Here is a 20,414-nt window from a genome sequence, read left to right as displayed (position 1 = left end):
ATTACTTTGGGGTTGTCCTCTTCTCTTTGATGACCTTGGGATGGTCATGGTGTTTGATTTCGGAGCTTTTTGTATGGCGAATCATCGGTCTTAGCAGTTTGAAAGGGTATTTAGGACTACAGACTTGTTACTGTCCATTCTCTACCACAATAGAAAACATATGTGTTTAGCTTATCTATCCAACCTTTGTTAAATACCCACTTCCACTCCTAGTACCTACAGGGATTATGTTGGGGGCCAAATTTCGCGAGCCTTGGTCATGCTATACTAAGTAAAGGCCTTAGCCCACCAGGGCTGTGAAGTGTTTCCAATTCTCAATCATCTCAACCTTCTCATCTCACTATCAATATTTATTAACGAAGATAGAATCAAAGTACAGCTCCATCCACCCAAAATGCCTCCAATGACCAAGATATGGCTCTGCACCCTCAAAGACACCCGCTCAATTTCCACCCCCGAATTTCAAGAGCTGATCACCGAACTCCTGAACTTCTGTGGCTCCTATACAAACCCATACAAAGATCCAGCTCTACCACCCATGCATGCCTTCTTCCAGGATACACAGGATCCAGCGAAACTCTTCATGATTACGGGCTATCCATCGCAGGAAATGAACACCGAGGCGGATAATATCTACGCGGAGCGATATTTGCCTCGGATGTTCGGATTTGTGCAGCACAAAGCGCTCTGGCAGGTTAATCTTGATGTGCGAGCCTTGCCATTATGCGGAGAGGTTGCTGTTGCTGTGGGTAAGAACCCTGGGGAATTGAAGAATGAGAGCGCGGTTGGAGCGTGGGATTATTGGCCTGAGACGAGGGGAATCAAGGTTGATGGGGCAGATAAGCTTTGGGTACAGGTTCAAGAGTGGGATGGGAGCTCTGGGGTATCCTTGAGCCCTGTTGATGGGGAGCTGCTGCTCGGAAAGAAGATCGGAAGTTCGTAATAGGTTACTATTGTAGTGGGGAATATGGTACATCCAGAGCGGTGTGAGTCGGGGTTCTGTATTCAAGATGTGATCATATATTCTAGCAATTCAGACCTCTCCTTCGGACTTCCCTACCGGTCTCTATCTTAGTATTCCTACTATTCCCTAGAGGACAATCCTGGTTCGCAGACAGGACATCTCCTATGACAAGATGTTTGGTGTGGGTGTCTTTACTCACTACACTATGTAGTACAAGATCATTTTATACACGTCATGATACCTATTCTAAGTCAATGTAGCTGAGCCGAATGGACAGGCTCGTATGGACGTATGATAACCTTGGAAAATCCGTAGGATATAAACTTACCTACAGCGGGTTATCAGGGAGAGAGCCCCTGTCTATTTCGATTTTACGACCACTCTCAGCAACAAATATGGCTGTTTCATTATATAAATACAGTAATGGGGCGTCAGCAGATACGTCCCATCTCATAATCTTCATGATCCCATCCGTAGCTCATGGATCAGATCCATCAACGAAGCCAATTTTTGTGCAGGCTGATCCTGCGCATTTCCACGAACCAGATAGCTTTGCCAACCTGCCTCACGAGCAGCAATATAATCCTTTGCATAATCATCACCCACATGTACGCGGGTCCAACTCTCCCCAGATTCAGCGCCAGTGGGTTGCTGCACCAACAATCTAGCTTGTTGTTCCGCAACATCAAAGATCAACCGATTCGGTTTTTCCTCGCCGGCCTCGTAGCTCGTTATAATCATATTCAAATCATTATCCAATAGCGATTTCTCAATTCGACTGGGCTCCTTATCATTGACCTTTCCGGGCTTCCCCAGTTCGGAGGTTGTATCGCGCTGCTCAAACCCAGGCAACGCCATACTCGATACATCCTGATCAGCGCGGAGGTCGCCAACCTTTAGCCCAAGAGCCTTAAGAACAGCCGGTATCCGATCGTCTGAGTTTGAAATGACCCCAACGACCACGCGATCAAAGCCACTAGAGTGGGAGCTCTTCAGCTCACGCATGCGCTTAAAGAACGGGACGACGTCCGGATAAAGTGCATACCCCTCCGCACCAGCAAACCGATCAAGTAGCGCACCCAGCATCTCTGAGGTAATATCAATTTTCTTCGCTGAAGCGTTCTCATTTCCCTGTGAGAGTATCTGCGTGAAGCAACCCCGGATCACCTCCTCCCACCATTGTTTTGGTCCACCATACTGGCCGCGGAGGACATCGGCGCGACCGTAATTCGGGTATCGGGCCATTTGTGAGCGAAATACATCTTTGAAAGCTGCTTTGATCTTATCGGGGGTGATGGCTGTGCGCGAGAAGCCGAATTCGTGGGCTGCTGCTGCGTACTGTTCTTGGACTGGCTGGCGGGGGTGGAAGAGGGTATCAAAGGCATCGAAGGTTAGGAGGAGGGTTCGTGGATTAGATATGGTTTTCGTTGATAGGGAGCACGCATTTTTGAGGAGTGGCCGAGGGGTCATTGTGGCTCTGAGAGATTGAAGAATTGGCGAGTTCCGTAGATGATGTTTACTGTTCGGCAGGTGGAACGATGTGGTGCGGGTAATGCGGGATCAACCGTCTCTAGCCGCGTCAGTGCTATACATCTACGCGATGAAAATGCTGGTTTAATGGCGAGATGTTGGAGGATTCTTTTCTTTTTCTGCGTCTTACTTTTCAAACTTCAGCATCTTAAGGGGAAGATTATAAGTTTGCTCTCAGGCTGCAGGTATTAAAAAATAGCTTCATTATGTTCATCGGCTAATCAGCCCCTGATCTAGGTTAAAGGATCATTACCTGCTTCCCCACAAAAGGTTCATCGCTTCTGTTTTCTCACCTCGTGGCCAAGAATTTAGCAATATTATTCAATATTTTATGTTATAGGAAGAGACAATAATATACCTGCGGGTATTTCGACGGCCGCGTAAGAAAGACAGTGATACCGCGCCTCCGTAATACACCCCCAATCCACTCTCTCGCCTTGTGCACAGACTCGATCCCCACACTCATAATATGATAACTATCAGATCTTGATCTGACGGCCAACTGAAATAAACAGGCACAGCATAGATATGGCCTCAACCCCCAAAAGCCAGTATCACAGTGCAGGGAATTTGTAGGACGGCGGCCAAAAAGCTCTGATTTCAGGAATTAATCAGACCTGTAAACCACCAAAGTACGAAAGTATCACCCTGATAGCTATACGGAGTACCCCTGGGAGATCAGAGCCTTGTAAATAACGCGGCGCAAGGATCGGCTACATCGGTGATCTGCAAAATACGAGGAACGCCAGTAATCCCAATCCGAGTGTGGCTGTTCATTTTATTCCGTTTGAATACCTGATAGTTTTGCTATAGAAATTCCAGGGGTAATAAGGAGGTTCACAAATTGTACCTGTCATCGGTATTATTTGAGAACCAGTGCGCCCAATGAATGGTGTACAGCGCAGTTACTATACAGGCCCAGCTGTAACGTTAGGGTAGAGCAACCAATCGCACATCCAGTTCAAATCTAAACTGTACCCCCTAAGAGACAAGATTTTCGTGATCGGCACGTTTCAACCTCCTTGTTTCTTATTCCTGCTCCAAATTCTACTTTCTGATGGAGCCGGTGTACGGAGTATGTAGCACAGGGACACATTCATCTATTTAGTAGGGATTTGTCTAGCTGCATCCTTTCTTTAACGATACTTACTTTTTGTGGAGGAGCGTCCCTACATTTACCACAGCGTCACTACATATTACTCTACAGCTCTTCCACCTCATCCACACTATATACACCGTGAACCTTGTCAAATACCTCTTACGGGCCAAGGGGTCTGTTATGTCTCTGGAAATCATTTTGTCTTTCGCAGTGTGTCCTAAAAATTTCATCGATGGAGCGGATCGAGCCCATCACGATGCTCATGTTACCAGAAGAAATTTTGGCATGTACTCTCAACTCTGCCATGAGCCACACATTTATTTGCGGCCAAAACGTATCTTTTACTGAGTCCACAATCTGGGCTTTGGCTCGAACATGCCACCACTTGTACCGCATTGCCATTCCACTTATCTATCGCAACCTTCGTTTGAGGTTTCCCCAGAAAATTCTCCGACCTGCATGTTTCAGCGGAAATTTGCTCCGTACTTTCGATTTTGACCCATCCTTGGCTACATTTTGTCATGATCTGGGCCTTGTTGTGTTTGATGCTTGCCCGGCTCGTTGCGAAGCCGACTTCAGGAGGTTTGAGTACTTTCTGCCTTGGTTTAAGAATGTGAAAGTCTTGCGTCTTGAAGCCTTGATAGAAACTCAAAAGGTGAAAGTTGGAGATTTATTCGCCGCTGTGCTCAGCATATGCCGCGGTTAGAAAGCCTATTTTTGAAAGGAAGAAACTGGGCTGCACCATCGATTCCCGATGTACTACAACAAATACAAATTTCCACGCTTAGGGAACTCACCGTGGACGGAAAGTATACATCGGACTTGACACTTGAAGCGCCGCAAGTTAGTATTGCACTTTGCCCCCTCATGTCTCGAGCACTTAGTGACAAGAATTTAGAATCCAAAACCGACGAATATTACGAAGCTTCATTTGAATTTAGTTCAAGCCCAAGCTACAACGCTAGTCGTTCTTCTCAGCTGGCCAGGTGCTCTCTCTGATCTTAGTATCAAGTCTTCTCAACCGAGCTAGAGACTGCCAATCAAGTTGGCAGAGTTGGCAGAGACTTTGACCTGCCTATGCTTCGGAACTTACTTCTCAGACACAAGGATAGCTTAACCCATCTGAGGCTGCCTCACCTAGAAGGAGCAGCCAAGGGGAGGCCTGTCAATTTCTCTGAGTTCTCACTTCTAGAAGAACTGGCATTCCCGCAAGTTTTGTTAAATGATCATCTTGATGAGTCGCCAGAGAGCCTATCACAGCTTTTACCTGCAAATATTAAATCGTTTATTCTGATTGTCGAGATTCATTCTGCGAAGGAATGGTCAGACATGGGAGCTAGAGGTTGCACATGGGTCAAGAATCTGGCGCAGGAAGCCTTGAAAAAACGATCCACGTTGAATGAGATAAACGTGCAATTCACCTCTTGGGTACCGAGATCTGCAGAGCAACTTGATTGTTTATGGGGTGTTATTCAGCAACTCGATTGCTTCTTTCGACCACATGGAATAGCAATCACCCATAGTGCACTCCTCTTGTAGAAATTGGTTAACCAGTCAGAGGGAGGAATTTCGTGGTTCTTCTTCTGATGTATTCATGCAGCTTAGAAAGAACTAAGTTTGAAAAAAAGAGAAGTACGGATATATGTCATGTACTTCAATCTGCTGTATACTTTCCTCTGTCAACTGGAGCATATACGGCCTATGTCATGTGACTACCCAATCGGGTAAAATTGGAACGCGTCGCGTCAATCCCGTCCCAAAGTCACTTGGGGACGCGTCGCAGTCAAGATCGTAGTTCTTCTCCTTACCGCATCCCAATCTGCACTCCCCGCCCTTTCCTCCCTTTCTATCAACCACGCTGCTGGGGCTTCCGAGCGAAAAAAAAAACTTATCCCTCATTCCAATTCTTTATTCTCCTTTTAATTGCAAATTTCACCTTTTTAGTCTGATTAAGACTTGCTCACTGAGCTACACATAATATGGAGTGAGTGTGCCCGATGTTTGATTTTGCAAAATTTGCCCAGTATTCATGAAGCTAATTGAATTCAGTCCTCTTCGACCTAGTGACCAGGCCGCAAATCGCGGGCCACGGTCAAACACTCGCAAGCGCTCGAGAGAGCCCGATGACATCTCATCTCCTGCGCCTCTGCCCCCATCAAGTCGTACGTGAAAAAAGAGACGCCCGCGCAAACAAACCGCAAAAATCCGCGAGGCTGGGTCCAAAGAACTAACAGTCTGAACAGCTCTCGCCCTCGGCTCCTCTCCTCCCCCAATGCCATTCGATGAGGATGAAGAAGACGATGAAGAGGCCGAATTAATTCCTGACATCGACGATGTCGATGAGCTGGCGGAAGATGAGGATGGAATTGATCTTTTCGGTGACAATTATGAGCGGGATTACCGCCCCGGAGATGACCGCTACCTGAATGAAGCATACATTGATGACGATGGCGATCACGATGAGCTCGATGCTGCCGCTCGCCGACAATTGGACGATCGCTTGAATAAGAGAGACCGTGATATGGCACGTCAACGTCGTATGCCTGCTGCGTTCATGAATGATGATGAAGATTTTGAGATGGATCTTTCGCGACAGCCCCGACGTCGCCGCCACCACTATGACGAAGACCGCGAGGATATCGACATGGCTGACGAAGGAATGGAAGAGTTGTCACTTGAAGAGTTGGCAGATGTCAAGGCCGCCAACATCACTGAATGGGTTACTCAACCCCAAGTTCTCCGCTCCATTTACCGCGAATTCAAGGCTTTCTTGACAGAGTTCATTGACCCCAGCGGTCAATCCGTGTACGGTAACCGAATTAAGACTCTTGGTGAGATCAACTCAGCTTCCTTGGAAGTGTCCTACGCCCATCTCAGTGAGACCAAGGCTGCACTGTCATATTTCCTTGCCAACGAGCCGACTGAGATCTTGAAGGTCTTCGACCAAGTTGCTCTCGATGTTACCCTCTTCCACTACCCTCAATACCACGATATTCACAACGAGATTCACGTGCGCATTACCGATGTGCCCATTATCTACACTCTCCGCCAACTTCGTCAATCTCATCTCAACTGTTTAGTTCGTGTTGGGGGTGTCGTCACTCGCCGAACGGGTGTCTTCCCCCAGTTGAAGTATGTTATGTTCCTTTGCCAGAAGTGTGGTATTACTCTGGGTCCTTTTCAGCAGGAGGCTAGCTCCGAAGTGAAAATTTCATTCTGTCAGAACTGCCAGTCTCGTGGTCCATTCACAGTCAACTCAGAGAAGACTGTTTACCGCAACTTCCAGAAGTTGACTCTGCAGGAATCTCCTGGTACTGTTCCCGCCGGCCGTCTGCCTCGTCAGCGTGAAGTTGTTCTTCTGGCTGATTTGATTGACACCGCCAAGCCTGGTGATGAGATTGAAATCACTGGTATCTACCGCAACAGCTACGATGCTCAGTTGAACAACAAGAACGGTTTCCCTGTTTTCGCTACCATTATTGAGGCCAACCATGTGGTTAAGGCTCACGACCAGATGGCTGGTTTCCATCTGACCGAGGAGGATGAGCGCCAGATTCGTGCTCTGTCCCGCGAGCCTGATATCGTGGACCGAATTGTCCGATCCATTGCCCCAAGTATCTACGGCCACCAGGATGTCAAGACAGCTGTCGCACTCTCCCTTTTCGGAGGTGTTAGTAAACAAGCACAGGGCAAGATGAATATCCGTGGTGATATTAACGTCCTGCTTCTTGGTGATCCTGGTACTGCCAAATCTCAGATTCTGAAGTATGTTGAGAAGACTGCTCACCGAGCCGTTTTCGCTACCGGTCAAGGTGCCAGTGCTGTCGGTTTGACAGCCAGTGTTCGCCGCGACCCCCTCACTAGCGAATGGACGCTGGAAGGTGGTGCTCTTGTGCTGGCTGATCGTGGTACCTGTTTGATTGATGAGTTTGACAAGATGAACGATCAGGATCGAACATCCATTCACGAAGCCATGGAACAACAGACCATTTCCATCTCCAAGGCTGGTATCGTGACCACACTGCAAGCTCGCTGTGCCGTGGTTGCTGCCGCCAATCCCCAGGGTGGCCGATACAACGCTACCAAGCCTTTCTCTGAGAACGTAGAGCTGACCGAGCCCATTTTGTCTCGTTTCGACATTCTTTGTGTTGTGCGCGACTTGGTCGAGCCTACCGAGGATGAGCGCCTGGCTAACTTTGTGATTGAGTCTCACCACCGAGCTAATCCCGCTCGACCCCTGCGCAACGACCAGAATGAATTGGTCGATGCTGATGGCCACCTCATTGACGAGGAGGGCTACCGTATCGACGACGATGGTCAGCGTCTGCCTCCTACACAAGAAGAGGTTGATCAGCGTGCCGCTGAGCAAAAGAAGTCCGAAGAGGAGAAAGAGGGCGAGATCCCACAAGAGCTGATGCGCAAATACATCCTCTATGCTCGTGAGAGGTGTCACCCGAAGCTGTACCAGATCGACCAAGATAAGATCGCCCGTCTCTTCGCAGATATGCGTCGTGAATCCTTGGCTACTGGTGCTTACCCCATTACTGTATGTCCCATTGATACCTTCCAACGTTTTTGAAATAAGTTACTGACTCTTCCAGGTTCGTCACCTCGAGGCTATCATGCGTATCGCCGAATCTTTCTGCAAGATGCGCTTGTCAGAGTACTGTTCCGCACAAGACATTGACCGTGCCATTGCGGTCACCGTCGACTCATTTGTCAGCAGCCAGAAGGTCAGCGCCAAGAAGTCACTGGCACGCGCGTTTGCCAAGTATGTTATATTGATCCAATTTTTTTCTCTTGTTATCACAAATACTAACCACGTATGTTTTCAGGTACACACTTGCTCGTCCCAAGGCCCAGTCCAAGCGCCGTGCAGGCATTGCCGTATCAAACCCGCATCTACCACGGGCTGCGTCTACAGCACGATAAAGGGATCATCTCATGATGAGAGTTGTATGCATGGTGAAGGTTGTCTGCGGTTTCTTTTCAAGTTCAATACCATCTTGTTATCAATTGTTGCATACGGTGTACTGGCGTTTACAATTAGAATATGAGGATCTATGAAATTCACGCCCAAAATGATCACAATGGCTCTTTAACCTTTCATTTTCTAAGATAAAGCTGCCTGCCTTCTATATGAATACTGTAGTTGGTGTAGTAAGATGTGGAGTAGAGGTGGGGGTCATTTATCAGCTGACATATATTTATCAGGAATATCGTACGTCGTACATGTATATCAATCCTGACACGTCAATCTTATGCCGAAAATTTGCTTAATGGATGCTTATTTTTTCTTATTTGCGCTCGGCACACAGCCATGCAGAACGAAGCGCTAAACTCGTAGAGCGAAGGGCTAAAAGAGGTGGCTGAGCAGCCCCTCCCCTCAGCTTGAAGAAACCCGATAATTCGAAAAAAAGCAAACATCCTTTTAACTGTCAAGTACTTTTAGAGAATTAGCTGCCTCCGCCCCCCAAATTGATCACGGAACCGGCTGAATCCTTCTCATCGCCCCGCAGCAAGCTTCAGGTTCGAGGGAATTCCCCCGGCCCTGTGTCACTACGCATCTTTGAGACTAAACAACATGGCATTTCATTTCAAAGATGTCCCAGAAAGGGATAATATAGAGTTCCGCACTTTGGTGGAGAGTGAGTTCCACCGTTATAGCCCAAGCTAGCTCATACTGAACTTAACTGCAATTCACAGGGCCTCGGCGCGTGTCCAAATTTCCTGACACCTACAAAAATTCCCAGACAACACCATCACCTGCTTCCTCGTCTCTCAGACCGGTAGATCCACTGCAGGAGGCAAGTAATCAACGCCGCGCGCCGTACATATCATTTGGCGAACAAGGCACAACAGCAACCGCAGGCGCATATGGCTCGTTGCTTCGTACCTGCCGGCCCATAAGCAAATTAAAAGGTTCAAATGGATTTCCAAACTCCGGAATAATTGGATTGGAGTTCGCAAGCACAGAGCCGTGGTACGTCTCTGGCCGGGCAAATTTAATATTGGAAAATGCCCATGATGCAAGTTGTGGATTTGGTCTGCTAGTTCAGAATGATTTATCTTCAGACCGACCAACGGTCGAATTTGTGGATGGTCGTTGGCCAGTCATCAAGTATAGCACCAAGGAGGGATTCGCTGTCACTGTGAGGCTATGGTGTCAGCATGACACGGTGGTTCAACATATGCATGTAATGAATCCCAAACTCGTTACCGGAGAGAAGCCAGAATTGAGAATCAATTTGGACCCGAATTTCAGCATGCAAGACCTGGACTACCTCAGGGAGAAGAAGAATGAATCAACTCGATATGAAAAAGGAGTAAACGACCATGGGATTATTGTTATGCAAGTGCCAGGCTTGAGGGATAAGAATGATGATGACAACGAAAAGCTTTGCGATGCGCGAGAATTGGTCAGTGTATTGATAGGTCTTTTCAAAGATGGTGCTGCGCAGGAGCTCCAGTTGAACTACACCGAGGATGAGCGAGAAACAAAATCAAGAGTTCAGCCCATTCCTATCACGCACCCGTTGGGTCGCGATGAGTCCGTTGAATTTACCACGGCCTTTAAAACGCATACGACAACGTTGGAGGCACATTGGAGACGATTTATGATTCCAAGTGAGGAGGTCATCTTTGACCCACATCTATCTTCGCTTGTGAATTCCACAATGATGAAGTTGAAAGATATGAGCTGGTACCTTTATCGCAATCTTGAGCATATAATGTCCGTGTGCAGTATTCCTATTGATTTGGATTCCTTGGATGAAACGGGTTCAATATCAAGCGATAGGTTGAAGAATTACGGTCCAACAATTGCTTTGACGAGCCCAGGCGGCGAGCGTGATATCCTTTCACGAACAGAGCCCACTGTACGGTCCATAAGGCCAATAGCGCTGACTTGTGGAGATTTTGGAGACCACAGAGTCAGCATGCTTGGAAGCTAGTGAGTGACCCAATATCTTACGAGGCTTGGAATTCTTCATTTGTTAACTCAACATAGCTATTCTTTCATGTTCATGTTGGAAATGCATGCCCAGTGGAGTGTCAAAAAAGACGTACGCCAGCGCATATATGAAATATGTACTGGTCATCTCCAGTGGGTATCACGTTTGGACACCAGAGCAGCCTCCTCTTCCAATATTTGGATTGATGGTAGAGATGCCGATCTTTCAGATGAAGGTGGCCTAATTGATCTACCACATGACAGTCCAATCAGTATGCCGAGCCACATAATAAAAGCGACAGAATATCTGAAAGTGTTTCCAGATACCTCCGATCTCGCTTTCGTTTGTCGATGGTTGTATGGTTTTGCTCTGAAGTGGTTCGATCAGTTGATTGAAACCAAGAATCACATCACGCCAACCTGGCAACACTCGCGCGGATCAGACATTCCCAAATACCGCCTCAGTGATCAGATCTGGATCTGGAAGGCATTGAAGAGTCTCGAGGATCTTGTCATTCGAGTTGAGCAGGTACAGAAGACTACATCCAATGAGATGCTAGAGAAGTTCTTACAAATCAAAGAGAACCTCTACAGCCGTGGACCCGGGGCATCAAAGCCGTCAACAAAGCTGGAATTTAATTCGGATGGGCTGCGCAATGAAAATATTCGTCGTTTTACTTTATACAATGATGTCGCGAGAAGTCACATGCTTAGCGTGACGCGCAGTGCGCGGGAAACTCGCTTCTTGCTCCACGATAAGGACACCGTTCTTTATTATGGACTAGAATGGGGATTCTTCGACAAATCCGAAAAGTATTGGACAAGACTGGTACATAATCAAACAGAGCACGACAAAGACTGCAACGATGAAGCCCAGTGGAATAGCCCCCTCCGCTATGGACTGGCAATTGAAATGGCCAAGCACAACCACCAATTTGATTCTGATTTTCCCGCCTCAGAAATGGCTGTCCACTCAAAGCAGATTGTTGTGAACTCATCATCTGAGACTGGTCTCTTTCCTGGTAATCTGAATAACGAAAAAGAGCCAGCCATTTTTGAGCATGAGGCATATAGAGACTTCTACTTCCACTCTGGGTTTGAGATTCCCTATATCTTAGTAAGATGCGAAAAAAAGGGAATGAATTTGAGAATAATGTCTGTTGAGAATGCGATTGGTGACTCTGAAGAAAGACCGCCAGCTCCAAGTCCTGTTCCCATCCGTCCGCTAGCCAGATCTCCAACAATGGCCCGGGAACCGCGATCATCAAGTAGGCCCAGAGATATATCACCCTTTCAAGGTGCAATAATTGATGGCCAATTACGCGATGATCCGGATTTCCCAACAAAGTTCCTGGCCTTTGGAACCAGCAGGACGCTGAAGCGGCAAAATCCATACGGTAGACTCATCGATTTGAGTAACATCGTGGAAATCCCGGAAGAATGGCTTTACAAGTACCCTGAATTCTTGGATTATGTCCCGCCGACCAATGAAAAGGAGATACTGCGAATCAAGACAGAATCTTCTCCTTCTATTCGAGATGAGAAGCTTTTTGGGCTCCTCATCGCAAGAAGACCAGTTGTTGGCGAATGCTACGTCAGGGTAGATGACATTCGCAAGGGCCAAAAACACCAAAAATGGTCAAATGAGAAGAAAATCACGACCGTTATACACAAAGAGTATCGTGGGCTCTGGAATCAATTACAAAAAGGTCGCTCTGCCGAGAAAACCAAAAAGCGATTAATCTATTTGCGATCAATCGATTATACTGTTGCGGCCATATGCTATGTATCCTCAACAGAGCGTGAAAGAAGCGACATTGCACAATTCTTTGATCGACATGCTAAGGTCGATACAAGCTATCTATACGATGACACTGCCGTTGTTTTCAACAGCTGGATCACAGAGGTTCACTTCCGATTTCACAAATTGAAAGACACCAAGATGGCACCGCAACCAGACTCAAGAGTTCGACGTCTCCGATCCCAGGGATGCAAATATCTTCAGCATGATGCACATATAGTTGATGAGGTGATTGGTTTTAGAATCGTTGGCGATTTCTTTGACCGATACTGGACATGTCATGTTGTCCACACTTGTTCCAAGACAGAAAGCTCCATTTTGGATGAAAGCCACCAGAAAGAAAAACATTGGCAGCAGCGTAAGGTTCTAGAGCTGATCTTATTTAACAGTATTCTGGCCAATGTATGGAACAGCATAGATGTTATCCTTGGGAAGCTTGAACTACAATCCGGGATCTTCTCCAGCGATAGCTTTGAAGACCGCAGACCTGATGAGCTTCTCAAGTGTTTCCAACTATTGGTCATCTTGAAAAATAACATCATCGGTCTACAAGCACTAATTGAGCAATGGGACCGTCGAGAAAGTGTACGAGGACGAGGACGTCCACGGTGGACGCGCAGCGACGAAGAAAAATACCGCAAATCCATCGATAAGCAACTTGCAGATTTTGAGGGCCATATAAGGGACATCAAGGCAATGACAGCCCGCATTGAGTTCCTAATTACCCTTGTAACAAATGCACAAGAGACCATTCGGTCCAAAAAGTCCTTAACGGAGGCCGAGAATATCACTCTATTTACCTACGTCACGGCGTTCTTCTTGCCTACCGGACTTGCAGCCAGTGTTTTCAGCATGAATGGAGTTCCAAGTAGTACTGTTATTGCTTCTATGGTCATCACGGCAGCTGTGGCGCTGTTGATTACGGCAGGCATTTTGTGGTGTCTACTCAGTCAATACGTTAGATCGCGGGCCCGGGACTTCCTGGGCCTTTTTCAAAGCGGCGATAAACTGATAAACTCCAGAGAGTGAACACTGTTACAGAAGCAGATTACAAGATATCTGATATGAGAGATAAGACTAGCGAGGTAGGGAGGTTCCCTAGCCTACACTTTCGCATGAGATCCTTTCGCGGAACGACAGACCAAGCAAGAGCCCGACCAATGGATGATATCGAAGGTCGGATGGAGATGAATTCGGCGATAACAGAATCATTCAAATAGAACATCTCTTTGCTCTAAATCTTAGTGAAACACCAATTACAACCGTACAAAAAGTAAATTCCTTATCACCTTTCTCCAACCTGCAAATTGCAAACAGTCATACTCAATTCATCCACACAACCATCCAGTGCTGTCTATACACATCATTTTAGCTAGTAGCATCTTCCAAAGTAAGCGCAGAGTACAAATCTTCGAAACAAAGTGTGTCTAGAATGTTCAAGGGCATACCGTTAAAACGAATGAGTTGCACAAGGCGGTATCAGCCTCATCAAGTAGGGGGTAATATTATAGTTGAGAAAGCTCATCAAAGGAACATTTTAGCAAGTAGGTTATTTATACGTGTGCCACACAAACCTTAGAAATTTACATGTGTAGGTAGGGTCCTTGGAATGTACATCATGATGTGCCAGTATTATATCCATAGCTCTTAACGCAGACAAGTTCGAGGCTGAGTGCTTTCCCTGTTTTGCAAGTCGTTGATCTCTAATATCTTGAACTATTCTTATCGGGATCAGGTATCAGACTGATATAGTGAACATGTAAATGTAGGGGGATCAATATTATATCTCACAAATTAAGGTTGGGCAGGTATCATGCGGCGCTTAGATGATACAGCCTCAAGACATCTTGAGGTCATGGTGCCAGTCATCGAGTCACGTCTTCGGTTTCATGAGATCAAAAATTTACGCGCTTAGCATACTGACACATTCGAGATTCGTTGGGTTTGGTCACTGAATGATGGAAGCGATCCATAATGTAAAACTTGAACCCTAGGTCCATATAGTACTCCGCCTTCAAGTTCACTCACCCACCTTCAGCGCGAAATGCTGCGAAACACCAATTGATGTCTTATACTCCTCTTCACACGATATGATTTTATAAAAGATGCAGACCCAAGTTTAAATTTAGCAAAGAATGGAATTTCCCGTAGGCGAAGCAACTATTCGATAGAAAATACAGGAAAGCGAGACTCCTCATCTTAACGCTACGCACCATGGCTAATGTGTCATGCTGCCGTGGGGGAAATGAAACATCAAAAGAGAGAGGAAAAAGAAGAGAGAAAAACACAATTCGAAAATGAAAACCCAAAAGCAATATCAATCAACCTGCTCCCGTGAGATTAACGCCATGTCGAGCGCCAGATGCTGGTGGCGCTCAATGTCGGGTATTACACATAGAAAATCATCAGTCCCCATGGGTTATGCTCATGAGGATAAAGAAGATAAAATAGAATACCAATGGTTGAGGACGTGAATAGTAGCATCAATTACTACCCGGCGACCCTGAAGTTCATCAAAATACCATCGGCTCCAATTATCCGTTGGGACTATCAGAGTGCTTAGTCGCTGGTACGACGCTCTGGTCGTGGCTTGCGCAAACTCTTCATTCGGTTCAAAAAGCCACCACCACCAGGGTTAAGTTTCTGTCCATCGTCAACTGTGCGGTCATTGGTGCCCTTGCGCTCCAAACCAGTTGTTTGCTTAGGGCTGCTAGATGATCGAAGACGCCCACCACTTTCCAAACGTGCCTCCGCATTTCGTGATCCCTTACTATTGTCCCACTCGTTATCGCAGTCCTGGAAGTAAGGATTCCTCTCGTTGCCTGGGGAAGAGGCAGAATGGCTTGAGCCTAGTTGTGGTGGTGATGCCAGACCTCCTCCCTCTAGGGGAGAGCCCATGCGGCCCGGTGAAGCGATTCGTCCTGTGCCGCTCTTTCCGCGAAGACGTTGGGCCAAACTCTTCTTGCGTTGGAGTCCGCCGTCAGCCTGGAGCTGTTTCTCGGCCTCACTCTCACGACGGGCAATAGCAGAACGACTCGCCGGTGCTCCGTCCAAAAATGTACTGGTACCAAGTCCTGCACTTTCTGAGGTGTGGACCAAGTCCACAGCCGCCTTGGCGTCGAAGCTGACAGTTTCTGGCTGGCGTACAACTCCAGTGTTGAAGTCGTTGTAGCCCTCGACTGATCGTCCGTGGAATTGATTCAGGTCAATGTTGGAGTTAAGTGGCCCCGCGCCACCCAGAGCCATATTGGTCGAGTTCTTGGGGAAAGCCTGCATGGGCGCGGTGCGCGCACCCTTGCGATTGCGGTGGGGATTGCATGCGTCGAATGGACCATCGTGATGGAACACTGGATTATTGAGTCAGTATGCAAGAACGGAGGATGAAAGGAGAACAGGAGTGCTCAGTTAGGGGATAAGACATACTTCCAGTACCATAGATGCTTGTCACATCCAACTTGTCGATAATGTCTAATCTGCGGTCCTTACGAGATGAGCGGGGCTTGCCATCACGCTGGCGTTCACGTTCACGGTGGCGGCGTTCTCGGCGGCGCTTCTCATCATCATCGTCAAACAGCTTAGATGCTCGCTCCATCACAGACGACTCGGAGTTACGGCGGGGTCTGCGAGGGGTTCGTCCCTGGGGATCCATGGTGGCCGACTTGGAGGGCCTGGGCGGATCGGCGAAAATGTCCAATGGATCTTTATCCTTGGACCGGGATTCTGTAGGTCGCCCTGATGGACGGGGGCGAGGGGGACCGGGACGACTGGATCGGGTTCTGGATTCACCCTCACGATCACGGGAGGATCGAGCACCATTTGATTGCGCTGGAGCCGGTGCAGGTACGGGAGCCGGGCTAGGAGCAGGAACAGCTGTCACCGTTGCTGTGGGTTTGGATTTGATTGAGAGGTTCTCCTAAATCATAGTTAGCGACCGTGGTCTTGTTGGTCTCCCCGGTCGGGATTCGGCACATACAAAAAGATCCCTAGTGTTGTTGGTCGCATCTGATTGCTCGGTCGGGGAAAACATAGTGACGCCTGTAGACAAACCAGGAGCCGATTGTGGTGACATGGCTTCTGTGTCGTCTAGGAAAGGGTTGGTTGATCTGGGGCGTTCCGGGCGACTGCTGCTGGTCGCTGACGTATTTGAGGGCGACAAAGCGCGGTTTCGGAATGGATTGTTAGATCCGAAGTTGGCGGCTGTAGGAGACACTTGGTTGCCTGTTTCAGCACACAAAGCAGGCTGTTAGTTACAGTCGTTTGTTTGTGAAAGGGAACACCGCAGCAACCCAAAGGGCGGGCGCGATTGATTTAAGTGTGATCAAACACGCTCTCACAACCGCCCGAGTCCCAGGGGTAAGGAACAGCGACACAATCGATCATCAGGGGGTGAATGAGAAATCCACTTAGAATCCCATGCAATTACGCACCTGGCGCCAGCGACACGCCGGGCGGATACCCGAGCGCTGGAGGGGCATTCATAGTGATGAGATGAAACGGAGGAAGAGTGGAGAGGGAGATGGCGTGCGTCGATAGGATGAAGAGGTGTCGCACGAGTCACAGCGTGCGTGGACAGGAGGTTGTGACAGTCTGTGATGAAACAGAGCTAACAAAGACGTATGGAAGCAATAAAAGAAGGGGAGGGGAAAAGGATGAGAGAGTTAAGAAGTTCAGAAGTTCAGAAGTTCGCGGGGGGCAAAAAAAGGGACACGGGAACAACAGGCATACGTAAATTAGTAAAGTAAATGAGAGGGATCGTCATTATCCTGCTAGTTAACTAGTGGTTGTTGGTGAATTGTTTATATAAGGAGAATTAATTATAGAATTGAATTGTGTTCTGAGACCGAGTACGTATTGTTATGCATCCCCATCTACTAGTATCTATACCATAGTTGTTCACACCTCCCCAATACAACCTCATCTCTTTCCTTTCCCTGCAAGAAACTTGACCTGGCCACACATCCAGGGGGCAAAAATATTAGTGGACGGGGATTTTGTCGATCAAGCACTTCAAAACCTCCTTCTCCACTACATTTCCCACCATTCTCCTCCCGAGGTTCCGTCTCAGTTCCTAATTCTGAACCACTCGTCCATGCTTCTCTACTCCGAACTTCCTACAGCACCTCATCAAAAAACAGGTCTGCTCGAATTCTTCAAATGATATTTCCCCTGATCGGAATGACGTCCGCATTCCCAACCTTCAGTTGATGTCATTTCGGTCCGCGGGAATGTGGATATGGACCTTGAGACTCCATCTGCACACGCGATGATCCCCATTTCCCCTAATTTCTCTGCCTTTCCCCTTTACGGAGTAGTGTCTACTGTCTTCAGGGCCTGTAGACTCTTTAATTTTCGTTCCCTTCTGCATTTCGCATTTCTTTTCCCCCTGAGATTAGGGTCCCAATAGTGCGATCTCGCACGGCCCATGACAGCAACGCTGATGATCCACTTTCAGGCCGAGCCCCGGCTATCGTCACTTTATCCCTTGGGGATCGATGACGAGCACCCCATATGAGACACATCTCACGTCGCTGCACACATTACTTCAATAGTTCATAGGCGCACTAGGCATATACGACTTGGTACGAGGCTGATGCTTTGAACTACTGGAACTATCGCTTTGTCTCTCTTTTCTTTTCCTTCTGCCACGCGACCTATGCCCGGTTCCTGGTTTGAGCCATTCTTTATAATCTGACAAAGCTCATCGGCTTAGATCGCGATTGGAATACGTTGGCACGGCCAATTGGAATTTTTTACTAGCTGTATCGGCGAACTGGGATCCTTTCTACAGAGTTTTCTTACACCGAAATCTCATCCCGCATGGCAAAAATGCAGCTGCAGCTAGCCAGGCGAGCCGGCATAGCTTTTTGCACTAAAGGGACAGTATCTTTGACTTCCCATGAGGTACCGTCGGTGACTAGGTCGCAGTCAGTAATGTAACAGGGGGGGGGCTGTACTTTAGTGTCCGTAGGCACGGCTAGTTTTTTGAATTGTTCGCATACGTCAAGAACTGGAGCTAGTAACACGAAAATCCATAAGATCTATAGGTGAGGCAATCCCGATGATGGAAGAACTCGGTGGTGCGAAGAAGCCGACGGCAGGGCCTTAGTACAAGCATTTAGAACGAAAAATGACAAGGCAAGAATAAAGTAGTATTCTGACGAAGGGGAGTGAAGGTTCAAATGGAAGATGCTAGATCCATACCCTCTGAGCTAAACCGCCGCCAAATTGAATATTCGAGACAGAAGAAGAGAAGAGAAGAATACAAATGATGAAGCCACATTAAATCAACGTACCATTTCCACGTAACACACATGTAATCAACAGACATCTAATTTCATCGTAACATCCGCGTCTATGATAATATATGATCATTTGGACCACAACGGATAGTTATGATTTAAGGCTTTAGGGATAACCTAGCGCAAATTCAGCTCGGCCTTCTAAAATAAATCGACGGCAGATCTGGGAACAAAATCCTATTATCGAGAACTTGGAGAAAAAAGGAATTGTAAGTTATAGAGATGAATAGCTGAAAAGGTCAAATGTAAAATAACTGTTCGGGACAAGCTTAACTCCTCAAACCCGCACCTTCCAAGTAGACATAGTAGTTTCTAGGTCTTATAGTTAGGTTCGATATCAAGATATAAAATGGAGTAATGGCTCTAGGTCTTGAACCTAAAATTCTTCTCTTTTGCCCTGGACGCATGGGCTGTAGCATTGAACGTTCACTGGTAGCACGATCTTGGTGACTCAATTGGAAATGTGCCACTTGAAGTATACTACCCTCGCTTTGTACTTTGCCTCGTACGCAATTGGAATCAATAGGTAATTAAATAGCTTGAGGTTCCCAAACTCAATGTTCACTCCCATTTTGCATCAATCCATGGAAAGTTAACGTCTCGACTCAATCTCGCTCTCAATTTTCAACTTTCAGCCTCCTTCGACCATTGTTGTACCTCTCACAATAATGCATCTCTCTGATGTTAAGAATTATTCAATAGCTATCCTTAGCCTTGCTACACCGAGCTTTGCTTGTGTTCAGTTTTCCATCCATATCAATCGCTCCCATGGTCGTGTCTATTCTTTTCTAGCTCAAGTGGTCTTTTACTAACTTCTCATAAGGTCAATGGTGGGCAGCTCTGACTGACGATGGAACACAATGGTGCGCAATTGAGAGATATCATCCTATAGGGAATCCCAGAGCAATTGAATTAAAATGCAATGGTGACCGTAAAGCAGTTTGGCATTACGAAGCTCCCGATTATCCGGTGGACTATTCCTACCCTGGATTCTCGGGTTCATTCAAGACTGACTTGCATGTCATTGGCAATATTCCCTATTGGATCGCCAATATGTGGAATTGCCATAGATAATGAATGGGTCAATAAACTGACATGTCCCTCGTCTTCGGCTTGGACCATGGACGGTACTGAAAATCGGATTCAAGTTGCTCGGGAAGCTGGAAGGGAGCGACGCGTTGGAGGGAAAATGGAGGAAAGCCGGATTAAAATTGAGCACAATGGTCAATTCTTAATTAATCAGTCCAAACGAAAAGAAGCTTATGGGCTTCAATCCGATCGACAATATTTCAAATGTTTCCCAGCCATGTTTTCGGCTTAAGCGTGGGCTAAGCATTGGCCGGTTATCTGGGGAGGAGATCTGGTGAGGGGCTGATGGTGGGTCTTGTGAGATCTTAATCTTGAATCTCGATATTTATTCTCTATTCATCTCGAATCTCATGGTTATTATAATCTCTCTTTTCTGTATTAGAACAGTAAGTGATGTTGAGAACTCACATACCAGGACTTTGTAAGGTGGTTTAAGGTATACGGTGACTTTCCAGCTTCATCTGCAGTTACTTTTTTGAGTGTTGACCTATGACAGGCTTGGTATCCACTCCGCATGCATGTTCAGCTACTCCAGGCTTAGACCTGCAGATATGTGGAGTCAGTAAATTTTGACCTCCTCTTCCCGTAATTGATCGGTTCAAGATGAGCGATACGTTATCTCTTACATGTAGTATAAAGAGGTAGCAGCGGCTGATTATGCGGTAAATCGTATTTCTTAT

General features: G+C 47.0%; 6 protein-coding genes across 6 annotated transcripts; 4 read left to right on the top strand and 2 right to left on the bottom strand.

Annotated features, from left to right (window-relative positions):
• Nucleotides 1-394: 394 nt before the first annotated feature.
• N7478_001848 (uncharacterized protein) lies at nucleotides 395-943 on the top strand (the record flags this gene model as incomplete). The annotated part of the gene is made up of 1 exon (XM_056918062.1): nucleotides 395-943. The coding sequence occupies one exon, from the start codon at nucleotides 395-397 to the stop codon at nucleotides 941-943; it is 549 nt and encodes a 182-aa protein (XP_056783673.1).
• A 480-nt stretch (nucleotides 944-1,423) lies between these two features.
• N7478_001847 (uncharacterized protein) lies at nucleotides 1,424-2,434 on the bottom strand (the record flags this gene model as incomplete). The annotated part of the gene is made up of 1 exon (XM_056918061.1): nucleotides 1,424-2,434. The coding sequence occupies one exon, from the start codon at nucleotides 2,432-2,434 to the stop codon at nucleotides 1,424-1,426; it is 1,011 nt and encodes a 336-aa protein (XP_056783672.1).
• Nucleotides 2,435-5,572: 3,138 nt separating this feature from the next.
• On the top strand, nucleotides 5,573-8,525 carry N7478_001846 (MCM DNA helicase complex subunit MCM2; the record flags this gene model as incomplete). The annotated part of the gene is made up of 5 exons (XM_056918060.1): nucleotides 5,573-5,577; nucleotides 5,643-5,755; nucleotides 5,837-8,139; nucleotides 8,195-8,364; nucleotides 8,429-8,525. The coding sequence occupies 5 exons, from the start codon at nucleotides 5,573-5,575 to the stop codon at nucleotides 8,523-8,525; spliced, it is 2,688 nt and encodes an 895-aa protein (XP_056783671.1).
• A 652-nt stretch (nucleotides 8,526-9,177) lies between these two features.
• Nucleotides 9,178-10,546, top strand: N7478_001845 (uncharacterized protein; the record flags this gene model as incomplete). The annotated part of the gene is made up of 2 exons (XM_056918059.1): nucleotides 9,178-9,241; nucleotides 9,300-10,546. 2 exons carry the CDS (start codon nucleotides 9,178-9,180, stop codon nucleotides 10,544-10,546), a joined length of 1,311 nt encoding a protein of 436 aa, XP_056783670.1.
• An 81-nt stretch (nucleotides 10,547-10,627) lies between these two features.
• N7478_001844 (uncharacterized protein) lies at nucleotides 10,628-13,375 on the top strand (the record flags this gene model as incomplete). The annotated part of the gene is made up of 1 exon (XM_056918058.1): nucleotides 10,628-13,375. The coding sequence occupies one exon, from the start codon at nucleotides 10,628-10,630 to the stop codon at nucleotides 13,373-13,375; it is 2,748 nt and encodes a 915-aa protein (XP_056783669.1).
• Nucleotides 13,376-14,905: 1,530 nt separating this feature from the next.
• Nucleotides 14,906-16,825, bottom strand: N7478_001843 (Pal1 family protein; the record flags this gene model as incomplete). Its single annotated transcript, XM_056918057.1, has 4 exons — nucleotides 14,906-15,693; nucleotides 15,770-16,259; nucleotides 16,320-16,564; nucleotides 16,774-16,825. 4 exons carry the CDS (start codon nucleotides 16,823-16,825, stop codon nucleotides 14,906-14,908), a joined length of 1,575 nt encoding a protein of 524 aa, XP_056783668.1.
• Nucleotides 16,826-20,414: the final 3,589 nt, after the last annotated feature.

This window comes from Penicillium angulare (genome assembly GCF_028827245.1).
Source record: "Penicillium angulare strain IBT 27051 chromosome Unknown utg000002l_segment0_segment0, whole genome shotgun sequence".
In the NCBI taxonomy this organism is placed as follows: domain Eukaryota; kingdom Fungi; phylum Ascomycota; class Eurotiomycetes; order Eurotiales; family Aspergillaceae; genus Penicillium; species Penicillium angulare.
The sequence above is the reverse complement of the archived record's forward strand: the minus strand, read 5'-3'. Positions and strand labels throughout refer to the sequence as shown.